At 38.8% G+C, this 15,716-nt stretch overlaps 1 protein-coding gene across 1 annotated transcript in view; it reads left to right on the top strand.

The window, feature by feature from the left end:
• Positions 1-9,507: 9,507 nt before the first annotated feature.
• Positions 9,508-15,716, top strand: part of LOC139733228 (paired box protein Pax-1-like) — a 34,648-nt gene continuing 28,439 nt past the window's right edge. The window contains exon 1 of the mRNA XM_071644067.1: positions 9,508-10,734. Coding sequence (XP_071500168.1) covers positions 10,731-10,734 — 4 coding nt within the window. The 5' untranslated portion in view covers positions 9,508-10,730. The remainder of the gene's footprint in view (positions 10,735-15,716) is intronic.

Genomic DNA, 15,716 nt, shown 5'->3' on the forward strand with positions numbered 1-15,716 from the left:
TTGACTTACTTCCAGTTCAAATAATGTTTATTTTGCATAAAAGATATCATATCAACAATGTAGTCTTGACAACTTACAAATACATGTAATTCCAAAATACAATTTTATCACGATTGAACTGTCCTTAATGATTTTGTATCTTAAAATCATGAGAATAAGAATGAAAAGTTTGATATATCGAGTATTTGGAGATTAAGGGGGCTTTGTCCTTTGTTCTTTAATTTGTTCATTCTCTTTAACTAGAAAGGAACTCCCAATGATTTTCTTCTAATCTTAGCGCGTAAGAACGAGTCAACCTCTATTCTTTCAGTAGCTGTATTTCAGGCGAAGGTTTTTCTCTTCATGTTGCGAGGAATTATTCGAGTGAACTGTCATGCTAGTAACTTAACTGGTTATAGTATGTACATTCAATTCTATTGACAATCAGCAGTTACTCATTCTTTTTCACTCTGGGTGCAACAGAAGACGCACATCAAACCAATATATCCGAAGAGTTATCCTAAAATCCCACTGTCCTTTAAATGCAAAGTTTATGCTTATTCCGCGATGTACGGCTATCTAACAGAGGTATTGGAATGGGTTTGTTTGTACATGTCGGGTTTGTGTGGCTGAGCTGTCGTCTGCTTTCGTCTGCTAATGACCATAACTCACGTGACATGACGTAATGATGAATGGGCGCCAAAATGAGTGACGGATCGTCTGGGTGGCTAAACAACCAAACCATGTTCAGTTATAGATGGCTTGCAATAACGCGCGGAATCATATCACGCCGAGATCAATCAAAATAGCTACCGCGGGCATAGAAACGACATTTGTCAAAAGTACGAAATCACTACCGCGTTTGAATGGACGAAAAAACATCGTTTAGTCCTGGATCTAAAACAGTCAAAATTTATAGAGCGCATTTTAAAGTCGGGTCAGACATGCCGTATGCATCAATGCCTTGTGGGAACACACGACATGCAAACAAGAAATACACGTCTGTTGCTGTTTTATTGGTAGAAATAAATGTTTTCTTGATGTTTTCTTATACGGTTCGAGATGAAATTACACCTACTAGAACTATAATGTCCAAAAAATGGATTTTTGTGGACAATACAAACCGTGTTGATGTCAAGGTAAAAAGGTAATAAGGAATATATAATTATGCCGATAATCGGTATAAAATCATAAAACTGATGGTAAATCACACCTGCATTATTGCTTTGCAGTACTGCGTAACAACACACTACAAAAATATAACCCTTAAGATCAGTGCAAGCTAAGGTTTCATGATGTACAGTTATCAAAGCATAATTTACCTGGCCATTCTACAAGATTTCGTCAGTAAATTTTATTATAAACCAAATCCTACAAATTGAAAAAAAAAATTGGGATGTGTTTAATATCAAAAATTATATGATATATCTGCCTGTATATAATAATATTTAGTTAGCTTTTTCGTCCATTATGTAATCAAACTCGTCTGATTACATCTAAGATACTCATAGGGCCAATGCATAAACTTCAGAACACAAGTTGATAAATGGTGTATCGCACATACCGAGAATTGTACACAGTTTTGCTGGCGTTATTTTGCTTCGCAAAAATTATTGGTATGGAATCCGAAACTGAAGTTAGGAGCACTTTATTACTGTCACAGTACAAAGCTTTAAAGGTTGAGTTAGAATCAAAGAGCTTAGTACCTGCAAAGAATCGCTAATTTAAAGTCAAAGGACAACACTTAAAGCAAATGATGTTACCTGCTGTCTGTCCGAATATTGATTTTCCTTTGTTGTTCACATCATAAAGGGAAACGTTTTATTTACCTTCACTTGCGCGTGACTGAACGAGTCATTGAGTTCCGCCAGATTCAAAGTCAGGTTAAATTTGGTTATCAAGTCGTTTTCCACAACTTGCGCGCAATAATTTCTGACATATGACAATCTGATTTGCCCTAGGATAGTACAGGAATGTCACTTGATCTTCATAGTTTGCTTGGATTATGTTTCTAGCCTGCCGCTGCTTTGCCGCGTTTCCTCGGTTAAAAAGAAAAAAAAAAGTGTCAAATCGCCTGTTCTTCCAGTGACTTAGAATGGACTCCCCATGCTCCCTGAATCATAGCAGATGAAATCCTAAGGAAAATTTGCGACCTGGTTGTCATCGTTCTGCCGATGATTCGCACGCCGCTACGGCAACGGGGTACCAACTTGTAGGACATGCACGGGGGAAGCCAGCCAGCCGACCGTAGCTCGAGTCTTACCGATGATGCCTGCCAGTCAGGCGTAGCTGCCACGAGCTAAAGTGTCAAATGATGATAAAAACCTCTTTCCGACTACCCCTGATTTCCGAACGCTATCTCGTCTGTGCTGCTCACAAGTTTTTTAGCCACTCATCCTCAAATATCTTATTTATTTACGGACTCTTTCTGCCGAGCGACAAATCGAGTCTTCCTGCGTGTATCGTACACGGCCGTTAATCGCCTGCTTCCTTCCACAATATGCCAGTTGACACCGCTAAATGTCGTTATCACTGACAGAAATCGCGCGCAATTATTACGAATCAATCACTTCTTTCGCGACTGACCTTTCATTGAGCGCGTTACAATGAAAGTAAACGTATACGCGCAGACAGATTTATGGATTTTTTTTTCTTATCTGGTGTATTTGTTCATGAATGATTAAGTGTATTGAAGATTCTTTTGCAACAAACATGTTACTTTGCTCGTAAGATCCTAATTTTTAAGCTGTTGAGTAATTTGCAATGATTCCGACTCAAAACTAGAAGATATCAGACGATGTCTTATCATATTTTTTATGTATCATTCAATCGTTTGTCGAAAAAATACATAAATATCATACAAGATATTTATATTACTTTGTAAAACTCAATCTACTTGTGTCTTTCAAATTGCCTTGGTACATTGCTCAACATCAGGATTTATTATATAAGGGTAGAGTGAGCTTTCTAGAATACACATTGTGGGGGGGGGGGGGTTTCTCACCGCTGGAAAAAAAGAAATCCAATTCAATCACCGCCAGCATTATCCAGCATCACCGACGTGACAGCTACTACCAAGACTTCATTTAGTGTACGCGTGATCAAAAATAAGCAGCCCTCCATTTCTCCTCCGGTTTTCTATTCATTTCTACTTCGAAAAACAAACAAACAAACAATCAAACAAACAAACCACAAAATATACAACAACTACTTCTGCTTAATTTAGCTGGACACTTTATAATCAAGGACATGTACTAATGACCTATGTATATAACTTTATCAAAAGTATCGAAATGGAACATTAATGAGAAGAAATCGTGCACGCCAATGCCTGAGGAAAGAAACATACACAAACACAAAGGATGCGTTGCACATCATTTCTAAAACAGAACTTCTATGCCAACAAAATATTCAAACAAGGGACACTAATACAACTTGCGCGAATTAAATGACTGTCAAAAATAATCGAAATTGTGAGTATTTCTTCAGTTTTACTGCTGTCGTGTGCATTGCTATCGTTAAACGTTTTCACTTTTACCGTAGTGTAGTACTAATGTGTTATGTATGTATATATTTAATGTATATATAATAATATATTACATTTTGTATAAAACAGAACTTATACATTACATTATATATATATAAACATATACTGCATACATATATATGTATATTTGTGTGTATATATTAAATGTATATATAACATTATATGAAATTATATGTAAACATTACTTATACATGACATCATTATATAAACATTATATTACATATTATATATATATATATATATATATATATATATATATATATATATATATATATATTTGTGTGGGTGTGTATTTACATGCATATTTGACATCGAAAGAGTACAATATATCAATCGAGAAATAGGGAGAGAATGAGACAGACAGAGAGAGAGAAAGAAAGAAAGATATCACTCCCCTTGATAATCCCCCTGTTGTCACAATCAATATCATCTTCTCTTCTAAGCGATCATTAACCCCTGACCCTCTCCTTGATCCCATGTTGTAGCACAGACCGAGGAATATCCTACCGAAAGCTGACTGAAGCTGACCATGCAACCATTTCCTCCAATACTAATGTGAAGCGGATATTATCAATACAACTGCAGACTGGCGGGTCAAGCGAGGGAGAACCACCTTGCACCCATTCTTCCCTGCTGAGAAAAAACTGCGGACAGCGGTCAAAAAACAAACATTCAGGGCACACTTTCCCCGCTCTCCCATTGTCACAATCTCTCGTGTCCCATCGAAATCTCGTTCATGGCAAAACGAGATTATGCGATTTGAACAAAAATTAGTGGATTTTTTTTTTGTTTCTTTGCATAATGAATATCACTGTAAGTGTAAGCGCATATATCAAGTGAAAAGCAACCGATGTATTATTCAAACCAGAACATTATCAGATCTGCTGTTACTCTAGCGATACTTGTGAATGGACTGCCCTCACTAGGGGCATCAGTCGCAGAGGTGGGTGACACTATTATAATCATGACTTCTCTTTGTGTCTCGATAGAAACTATTTGAATTTGGCTAATTTTTGCTGACGTCGGAGAAGGAAAAGAGGAGATATGGAAGAGAGAGCCAGCTCCACCGCATCGCGTGCGCAGCGAATCTAGGATCGAGAAGGAGTGAGTCAAGACCACCATGTTTTCTCCGATGATACTCCTTAGCATAGGGGGCAAATTCCTTGGGAACGCTGGGTGGAAGTGAAAAAGAACCTTTACCCGGAAGTAATACCCAATAAAACACAGGCAGCGGTGACGTTTCTTTTAATAGTTTTCTTCATCGCGCAGTAAGCCACAACATATAGTAATGTCAGGGAAGACACCGTCCGGGCTTTGGAGAAGGGGAGTAAAAGAATTTGTGAATGTTTAATCACCTAGTGTTGAAAGATGCTTCTGACACGTCTACTGGTTTGGATTAGAAACGGATATCGGCTGAGATAAGGATCACATTTTTGCTATCTGAGTTTGCTTTGAGGAGTCAGAGTGAATAAACCAGAGCACGTGAGATTCCTGTACGTGAAGCTCACTGCCACCTAGGCTTGTCCGACCGCCTATATTATCCTCCAACACAAGGATTACTTTACGCTGCACACTGTTCGCTTGCTAGAGTATTCACTTGGCGCTATACCTAAATGGAAACAGGTGCGAAGGGAAATATTTTCAAGGAATGAAATGAATCAAAATGGAGTAGGAATGGATTGAACGTGAAAACTCCAGAGCTTTCAAAAGGAAAGACAAATGAGGAGGGGGGATTTATATTTACGTGCTTTTTTCCTACAATTAAATTATTGTACACATGTGTATTATACTCTAGAAAATAATGCAGATTGCGGTCACACGCCATAGCCATAATGATCTACATAAGCCTATGTACTTCTTATGAATCGAATCTAAATGGAACCCTGGATTACTTTATGTGTCTGTAAAATGATTTTCAAACCCTGCAAAACAGAATTTATCAACTTATACATATCTAAATGTATATAACGCAGAAATGATGTTTGACACAAAATATTTCAATAATTTCGTTATCCTCATAATACACGAAATGACAATCATTTTCTTCTTCTACTACTTCGTAAGACTATGACTCAATGGTAATCAGGTAAATCGGTCTGTTTTAAAGGTATTATTTACCATTTGCAGATGTAACAAAAACCCAGCTTTTGTGCTTCAAAATAGTTCTAGAATGTGACTTAGCGATAGAAAAACTAATGTAAAAATGTTTAATCAGTATAATCAATGTTAGGTATTGTAAACATACAAAGTATGTGAACAATAGTTATAATAAAATGGTTTCCAGACTAAACCGTCTACAGTTATGGTTTATTGAGAAAAAAAGGGATATCTCCTTATATTTTTTGGACTTTATTGAGAAATATCTACATGTATATGGTAGGATGTTCTGTGATACAACTGACCTACACATAAATGCATCAGATGTGATATCTCGAACATTCTCTAAATCATTGCTCCCAATGGTATACAGTACCTTTATAATGTCCTATTTTCTCCTATTTATTCATAATGAACCTCTTCACCACTCAGTTCTGAAGAATATACGGCAAGGCAAAGAGCTATATGCGATGCAGGCACGTATACTTACAATATAAAAAGGAAACTACAAAGGCTTAAATGACATTGAGTTAAAACTACCAACACGAATATCTTTCAATGTCAATTTCAATTTTCAATTTCAGGGTTGTTTTTCATTTTTCGATAAAGCATATACACTTCACTTCCTTATATAACGGATCTTCATAATCCCTAGACTCAATAGTATTACTAAACTCGAAACGAAATCGCAACAGTCCGGACTGGAAATTCGCGAATTAGTTGTCAAAATGTTATGTTGTTTGAGAACTGCGTGACCCTAGATACACCATACCAGAATATATTATGCACGATAAGGGCATAAATACCGCTAGTGCAGTAATATTGCACAAAGGCTAATAGTTCATGTCTAGGGCAAATAGTTCCAGTATAACAGTAGATTAAGTGTCTGTCACATTGCAAGTAATAGGGTACGTACATTGAAAGAACGTTCACACAACAAACAATAACTTCATCCAACCATATGTGATTAAAAACACAGTTTCCACAATACCTTATAATACATGTATGTACCTGGAATATTTTTGAGTGTGTTTGCATATATGTGTGTGAAAAACTTTCATTCAAATTCTGTTCAGATAGGCATTCTTGTCATATGACCGATCGAAGTGACCCTTTCACATTCCTTCGCATGACCAATGACAATTTCATAACTTCACGTCACAATAGTAAACCTGATATCGTGCTTTTCACTGGTATATGAAACGAATGCCCGTGTGTTTATATCACTGCGCTTAGTAAGAAGCGTGTCACTGCGCTTTTTGTTAATGTTCGCAAATCCGTAATGTCCAAACTACGTCGATCAGTGCATCCATTATTTCGTTCATTATAGCCGAAGGGACTCACACGTCCTACGCTTTACCACTGGGGTAAAGAATATCATTGAAATAGATAAATAGATAGGTAGATAGATGAATAGACGGATAGATAGATAGATAGATAGATATAGTTAGATAGATAGATAGATAGATAGATAGATAGATAGATAGATAGATAGATAGATAGATAGATAGATAGATAGATAGATAGATGGATAGATAGATATAGATAGATAGATAGATAGATAGATAGATAGATAGATAGATAGATAGATAGATAGATAGATAGATAGAGGGGAAGGGATCGCAGAAAGAATAGCGCGATGCGAGAAGTGAAATTAAAACCAAGAAAGAGTGATGAGAGCGTAACACTAAAATTCGACCATCAGGAGGTATAGCTTTCCCCTCTGTTATTATGATGTTGTCGATATCTGATGATATATTTTGATTTTCATCAATTAGCGACGGTCGAATTAGTGTTCTCTTCGATGCAAACAATAGATCCATCACTATTTTGTAGCTCTATGTACAGCTTAAAAGGTGGCATCATTTCTGTTTCTACACCCGTACAGTACACTGATAATGCCCAGTACATAACGTGCATATAACGTTTTCTTCAGAAGTAATGGATCATGTACGAAAGAAACCTGATAAGTATAGAACTTCTTTTTTCTTGCTTGATCGCCCTATAGGTCGTAAAGGCACACCCAAAATATGAACTAGTATATCAAACATCCGTAGGTAGGCAATATTTGGCAATGATATTGTTTGGCTGTTTGGTTTTGATGTTCCCCTCAACCTTCTTGAAAGAGATAGGAAATAGATAACAAAAATATATCAGAGTGTAATTCCTGGCATGGTTTAAAAGTACTATTTACCATTTGCAGATTAAACAAAAACCCAGCTTTAGTGCTTCAAAATAGACACAACCAATGTATTGTTAATCAGTATAATCAATATTAAGTATTGTTGAATATACAAAATGTGAACAATAGTTATGAGAAAAATGTTTCTAGAATAAATCGTCTACAGTTATGGTTTATTGAGAAAAGTAGTGATCTCTCTTTATATTTCAGGCTTTATTGCAACATTTGATAAGGTAGGATTTTTTTGTGATGCAACTAACCTACACATATTATACATCAACTCGAATTTTTTTTTTTAATCACATCTCCCAATGATAAAAAGTACCTTAAATTCGTCACTAATGCTATTTACCCTTTCGTGTTTGTGTATGTGCGTGCGTGCGTGTTTTCTTTTCTTTTTTAATTGTGAAAGAAATAAAGGGGAAGCAGATGATCATATTATCATTTTGTCATGAGAGTATTGCTCTGTCCTATACTCCTTTTTTTAAAATCTTCTTTGCCCTTATCTCAATACGTCTACTTCTTGTTAATGAAGTTCTCACTCCCTACATTCAATCAGTCTCCGTTTCAACCTCTCCTTTTCTGTCCCATCTCTCCCGTTCTCTAGTCATCCATTAATTATCCGTTACCCTCGATCTCTCTCTCTCTTCCCTCTCTCTTCCTCGGTGTCTCTCTGTGCGTTTTAGATTCGCGCGCGGCTCGCCTTGTAACTCCTTGGAGGCTACTTCCTGTCTTAATTTCATCTCGAATGACTTTTGCCAGTCTCAAGAACGGACGAGCGTCGTCATATATGCAAATGTGTGTATCTCTACTATCCACTTGGAGAGTCTCTTCACATTGATGGTGACGTATCACGCCGGACCCGGAAGTATAGCTGGCGTGGAGATCCCGTACAGAAACAAGCCTATCAATCCAGCTTTGGGATTTCTCACTTGCTATATCATTATGCATGGGATGCCCCTGTACCACGGAGGGCGTATAACGGTCTCGGAAGGCCTTGTTGTTTATTTAGACGCGCCGTAGCGAAAGATTTGTGGCCTATTACACTGTTAGTGGTAGTGGCCTGGACATAACCTGACGGGGCTTGAGCTTGACTTCCCCCCGACAAGTGGGTGACCGATTGGTCATTCCGAGAGCACTAGTCCAGCGTCGGTCAAGTTCAGGCGACTCACGCGTGCCTCATTCTTCAAACTACAAGCGCTCAGGCGACGTAACTTCTTCTATATAATTTTTTTTTTAAGCAAAAGAGAAAATAAACAGCAAGGAACAGTTTATGCCTATACATACTGCAAAATACCTGCGAAACAAAACTGACAGTTGGAGAATATTTTGGGGAAATGTGTTTTAAAAAAGTTATTACAAAGTGTCATAGACTATGGCCAACTTATCATCCTGTGGGCATCCAATAAACATAAATGATTGTCCTGGTCACGTGACTACAACACTGACTACTACATCAATACCCGCCACATATGCAATTTTTCGAAAGGCATATGATTGTTTATCTTGACACTTTTCCACTTTCATCGAACGGATGATATTTACTAGAAGACTATAAAGGAGGCCCATGCATTCTGAAAAAATCAAGAAAAATTGTGTTTTCGGTACTTTCGTGTACAAAAAAAAAGGAAATTATCAAATAAGATACATCAAAGTGAATCAGTCAAGACAGCTCCTTCTCATGTACGCGACGTATAAGATCATTAATCATAACTTTCAGTTGATAATATGTTATCTCTGTTCAAGTTCTTTTAAATTTCTCCCAGTTCATTTAGTTTAATGTCACTTCTTACATTCAAAATAAGCGTCTCTCAGTGGTTATGCGGAGTGATTCCCCGATGAGACAGGGTTGTTTAGTTATTTTACATAAGTCAAGGGAAGGAGTACAATAAGATTCCTGTAGTTACGGTGATTGCTGGGTGATCACATAATTTTTAAGCCCATGACATGCCAGAGGAGGGTATCATATGTTAAAGAGATGCAGAGTGAGAAAAAAAAAAAGATGTAGAGGACATGTCGGAGGAGAAGGAAGTATTAAAAAAGGATGAATATGTTTACGAAAGTTGAAAGAAAATGGAATAAAAAGAATAAGAGGGAGGACATGGAGGTCCAGAGAACGAGAAGGGGAAAAAGTTTTGAGTATGGAAGGAAGAAGGTCAGACAGAAGGAGCAAGAGAAGAAAAAGAGGAAGGTTTGGTTAAAGTTGGACAGATGAGTGAATGGGGGTTGCAGTTGAACGTGGGAATGGCTGGACAGCACATGAACCAATCAGAGGGCTCGCTTGATTCTTAAGACGCCGGTGCAGTCTCTAGATAGGGCATGTCCGACACGGAGCTCTCCTTGCAAGCTAACCCATCACGGCACTGTGATGCGCATAGCTTACCACTGAACAAGCGGACCAGCCATCGATCTTCGCCGCTATACTTGGTCGACAACGACACACAACATCGTGCAAAGTGGGGAAAAACATGAGAAAGGGCGAAGATGATAGAAGCGGCGAGACTTTGAATGTCTTCTGTCAGAAATACGAAACTTTGAGAGCCGTTCATCACACGCTCCACGCTCTTTAGGGTCGTGCATTATGCGGCGAAACTTGTGAATGGGTCGTATCTTGAAAACTCCTCACGTTCATGAGTACTGGGTTCCAGTGGAAAAGTCGCTCGATCATTCGTAACTTCCGGTTTTGGAGAACAATTCTCGGGTAGTTCATGAGAACGCAGTCCATTTACCTGGTTTTTTTAATCGCCTTTACTCATCTGGTTGACCTGTCACCAAAGTGTACGCCAGCGTACTATGCCACAGAGCAACCCGAACCCAGCATACCTGCAAGGCGTCTAAATCTGGGAACATCTTTAGACAAAAGAGGACTAAGTCGTCTGCTCATCGTTTTAATAAGGACCGGCATCTTTTCTCTGGCGAGCTAGAATGGGTGAGTATGTTCTCTCTTTCCCCCCGCCGCTATCCGGTCACGGATGCGCCGTGCACCGCTCGGCCTCTTGATCACGCCGGCTAAAGCAAACATGTGCGTTCCGCCCCATCACAGACCATCATTTTCAGGGATCATACAACTCCGAAATGCACACACACACGCACACACAAACACAAACACATGCACACACAAACACTCAAGTACAACTTTGAGTTCAGTGAGAATGGAACGATTAACAAAAATCAATGTTATTGCCCCTAAGGTAGCATTGCTCTACCGTGATAATTTGTATTCCAGCAAACGCCATGTTTTCATAGTTTTGCCGCCAGTACGTCGGTTCGTTTTCGCGACCCATTGGTGGGGTGGCGTGGACACCGATCAATAATTCCCATATAGTTTTGGCGCTTCTCACTGCCATGAAAATTCGGTGATGAGCCAAGAGCTATTATCGTTGCCCTGGAAGGAATATAAATCCAGTCATTAATCAGATGTGTATATGACCCAGTGAGAACTCATTTTCTGTGCCTTTCGGTGACTTAAGGAAGATTTATCACGGGGGATTTCGAATGCAGTTTTACCTTGTCCCCCATTCATGCCAACCTCAGTCATTCACGTCAGCACCGTTGGCCGGTGATGCAAATGTCAGTTTATCGTCTATTGTCCGAACCGTATGAAACAATAAGAAGATGTGGTTTCTTTTATGATGAAAACAAGTAATCGATTCGCATGATCATTGCATGAAATCGTGTCTGTAACTGTTCATTGTGAAATAAACTACTTTACTACGTTCAATCAAATTCTTCAGTCAGAACAATCTATTTCTTCTTTTGTCCCTGGTGCAGGCTACACAAAATTTTCCTCGTATGACGTTTATAAATTGGTAAACAATCCACGTAGGCTGTAGACATACCTACTGCAAATTGGCACTGGTTTCGTTGCCTTTCTGTGCGTGTGTCTGGCTGCGATGGAATCGTTGTTTGATTTTCGCCGGCACGAATGTTGATAAGAAGTTATTTTTGCAACCAATAGATTGCAGTGATTCCTCTGAATTTGTTGGAAATTGAAATGATTGAGAAAAAAAGATGGCTGTCAGGTATTGTTTTGGCACCAGAAATGAACATACGGTGTCCACTTTAAATCAGAACTTGGCTACGACATGAATGAGAGTGTATTCAATTACTGCACAGGCACGAATGTTTTCACAGTTTCCTCCCGGAGACAAAACAATGAATCGCCGAAAATCACTGACTGCAGAATTCACCCACAACAATATTGCGTCTGATTTTTTATGAGTGTTGGTTATCACGACTCGTATTCGCCCTGCCGACTAACAGTTTGTCGTGAAGGGGATGTTCTGTGAAAAGAGAGAACAATAAACTTGAAACAATAATCACTCAATAAATATCCAAGATTCAAGCACTATTTAACCCCATACAAACCAATGGTTGGACGAAAGCATACACAGTGGGAAAGTCATTATTCTGGATAACGAGGAAATTTTCTCTGTGTACTTTCAGCAGCTAATCACAAACAGGCAATCCAAATATTTTCGATTACTTGAATCGAAGTGGCTAATACAAGAAATCGCCTTCTCCTCTCTTCGTTTAGGTCATAGGCCTATTCCATAGCAATGGATAAAGACATTTAGGAAATATCATTATATATGAATTTTCCGAAAATAAAATATTCCGGAGGATTCATAAGAAAATCAAGTGAAATGTTTGCGCAAACACATAATCACGTCTATTATAATGTGTGCATTTTCTCACGTAGCGTTAGTACATCAAAACACATGTATCATATATGTGTGTTTATATAATATGTTATACATGTATTATATTAATCAGGGATCGATGATAGCTCTTTTCTCTGGTGGTCCGTTAGGGTCACTAAAATCTTTAAATTTGAAATTTTGGCGTCCCGAAAAACAAATAAAGCGACTCGAAGTGAAAAGAAACATTGCAATCCATTTCCAATCTTAGTCACTCGATCGCTCCAAAAACAGATAACCTTTTTCGGAAGTTTGGTGGCCCAACATTATTTGCAGTGGTCCTGGGCCATCAGGCAAACGCTAATGTCAAGCCCTGCACATATGCATACATATACTGATCTAAATGAAGATAGATAAAGAAAGGAATGTGAAATTTAGACGAGAGCAGGATCTTTCTCTGTCAGCACAAAAAGAGGTACCTATTTACACGAAATGAAATCAAAACACGATGCTCGATTGCCTGTTCAAACTGGATTACGTCCGCACATATGCTGCCTATCCCAGCCGTAGCAGTTCTCGCCCTTTATCATTGTTATCATATCCAATCCCAAAAGAGGATACAAAATTTCCAAATTGGACGTATCCAGCCCCCTTTGTGAAATACAACTCGATGCAGCGATTCCAGTCGGCGCGGTCGAGGGGTGAAAGAGCGGGTTAGCTGCCGGGGAGTGTAACCGAGGGTTTATGAGGTCCCGCTGACAGATCCGCGACTTAGAGAAGGTGAACGGGCGAAAACTATGAAAACACTGAGAATGATACAATTAGTTGCAGCGAGGTGTGAGGAACAAAGCCGGGAAATAGACGATGGGATTTTTTCCCCCTCACAGGCCACCGGGTATCACATATTTGAGAGGAATAGACGGTTTCTAGATCATTTGAATAATCAATTCAACTAGACAGCGCAGTAAACTGCTTGGTGACGATGTCAGAACCCGTACTGGAGGTATACAGTTGTTGTTCAGGCTACAAGACCAGAATTGGGCCCCGACGTTGCAAGAAGCCCTGGCTAAAGTCAAGGAGCTTCATTCTAAAGTTGACAACAAAACGAGGTATGCCAGGCTTGTGATTTCGGTGAACTCCATTGCACATTTCGACAAAATGGAATCAGATGTCTTTAGGTTTATCATATTACTCTTGTTTTTTATTACTGTTGCTGGTATTGCTGCTGTTATTGTTGTATCTTTCTTTCTTTTTTCAATTGTAAGCGATTTTCATTGTCTGTAATTTCTTCATTGTATAAGATATTCCATTCTAAATGTGTTATATTTTAAGCGATGAGAACAGCCAACATGTTTTTAGAGGAATACTTCTGTATATACTGTATTCCTCGATCTGTCGATCACTTATAAGAATATGAAATTCGACAAAGAAAGCACAATCGACGATGGTCATTATAATCTAAGTCTAACTATCATAAGACTCATCAATTTCAAGTCAAGTCAAGTCAATTATCAAATTCACAATACGAGTCCATCCAGTATAATAAATGGAAGAATGCAGAGTGAATTCTAAAGGGCATGCGATTGGTGATGCATTTATGCGCAGTGAGAGTTTTCCTTGGCGTTAACGTCCGTAACGCATGAAATACGGGCCTCGGGCCCCTTATCAGTGAATTGTTGATAACTCATGCCCCCATCGTCTCACACATCGCCGAAAATACATCAGACAACAATTTCAAAGAAGATGAGGAGAAGAAAATGGGGGAAAACAGTTTCCCTTCATGTTCCATAAAAACACAACGCCCAGTGCTGCTCCGCCGTGTCCTCCTCTCACCGCTAAGCCGAGAAGTCCCGAACCACAACCACAACACCCAGCGGTCGCGGGCATTGACAGAGAAAACACGACGGGTGCCCTCACTATTGATTGCCAACAGAGCGAGCAAACATATGCACTACTGATACCCTGTGGGGATGAGGTTGCCTCCACGAGGAGGAACTATACGTGGGTGAATTCAGGTTCTTCTCCCCCTTCTTATTTTTGTATTAGGAGGAGGGGAAAGGGCGGGGACGTCAGCTAAATCGGACGTCACCTCCAGAATTGAGATGGATTGTCAGTGCCTCGATTTGCTAAGAAGAGAGCATCATAGTCAAACCAGCAGCCTTAATCAATGAAAAGATGCCAACAAAAGGAAAACGCGTCAGGGTATGGCAGTAATATCGGTCGGGGTCGACTGGTAGTTAACTATGACGTTTTGCACTCAGTCATACACACTGTTGAAGGTGCATATCATACACTTTTATTACACACAGCATTTGGATTAAGAGAGTTGGCTTAGTGTTTATTATCCATAGACCATGATGCTTCTAGGTTCGCAATCCTTGCTTCAAACAAAAACCGTTCATGAAAATATGCATTTTCTAAGCGTGAAGACTTGCATACTTCGGTTTGCTGAACGAATAGGCCGTGGAGGGCGTAAAGTGCTTCTAATATAGGCTTCTGTTTATGGGTGTATGAATACAAAAATGAGGGATTTACCGTGTGAATGCACAAATTTTAGGGCATCGAGAGTGAAGATCTTCTTTTTTTTTAAATGCTCGATATCTTGGTCCATTGATAAGTATAGTTTTAGTAAGTTTGGGTGATTAGTTTATATTAGCAATGAAAGAAGTAGGTGAATAGATTTTGTTGTGGTGCCAATGTGCCTTTGTGCTTTTGTTTGCTACTGTGAATGGGAGAGTTGAAATGTAAATTTAACTGGACGCATATCAAATTGTATTGTGTGTGTGTGTTTGTATGTATGTATGTATATATATATGTATATCAAACATGCAAACAAATATAAACAATGTGTGTATATGTGTGTGTGTGTGTGTGTGTGTGCGTGTTATGGCGTACAGTGTATCAGTACCTTTGTATCAAGGGAGGAATAGAGTTAAAGGGATGATATAGTTTTGGTTGAGGTGATTTTGAAATGGCTGAGATATCCAGAAACAAAGAGGTCTAAATAAGAGGTGGGACCCACCTGTTATTAGGTCCACGAGTTGTTTTGCTTCGTTTTTTTTTTTTTTTGGATATCTCAGCCATTTCAAACCCGAATTTCATCAAATAAACTTTGAATTCCTCTTAGAATTGTAAGTTTTTCAATATTTCATAAGTGGTTTCTCATTATCTTGCAAAAAGTTGAAATCTGAATCCCCCATCTCAACCAAAACTATACCATCCCTTCAATTAAGCACGTGCAGAGGTGCGCTTCTTTATTTTGTCCTTGATA

The sequence above is a fragment of the Diadema antillarum genome, unplaced genomic scaffold (genome assembly GCF_040938485.1).
Source record: "Diadema antillarum isolate AM-2024a unplaced genomic scaffold, OU_Dant_1.0 seq00000463_RagTag, whole genome shotgun sequence".
Classification (NCBI taxonomy): domain Eukaryota; kingdom Metazoa; phylum Echinodermata; class Echinoidea; order Diadematoida; family Diadematidae; genus Diadema; species Diadema antillarum.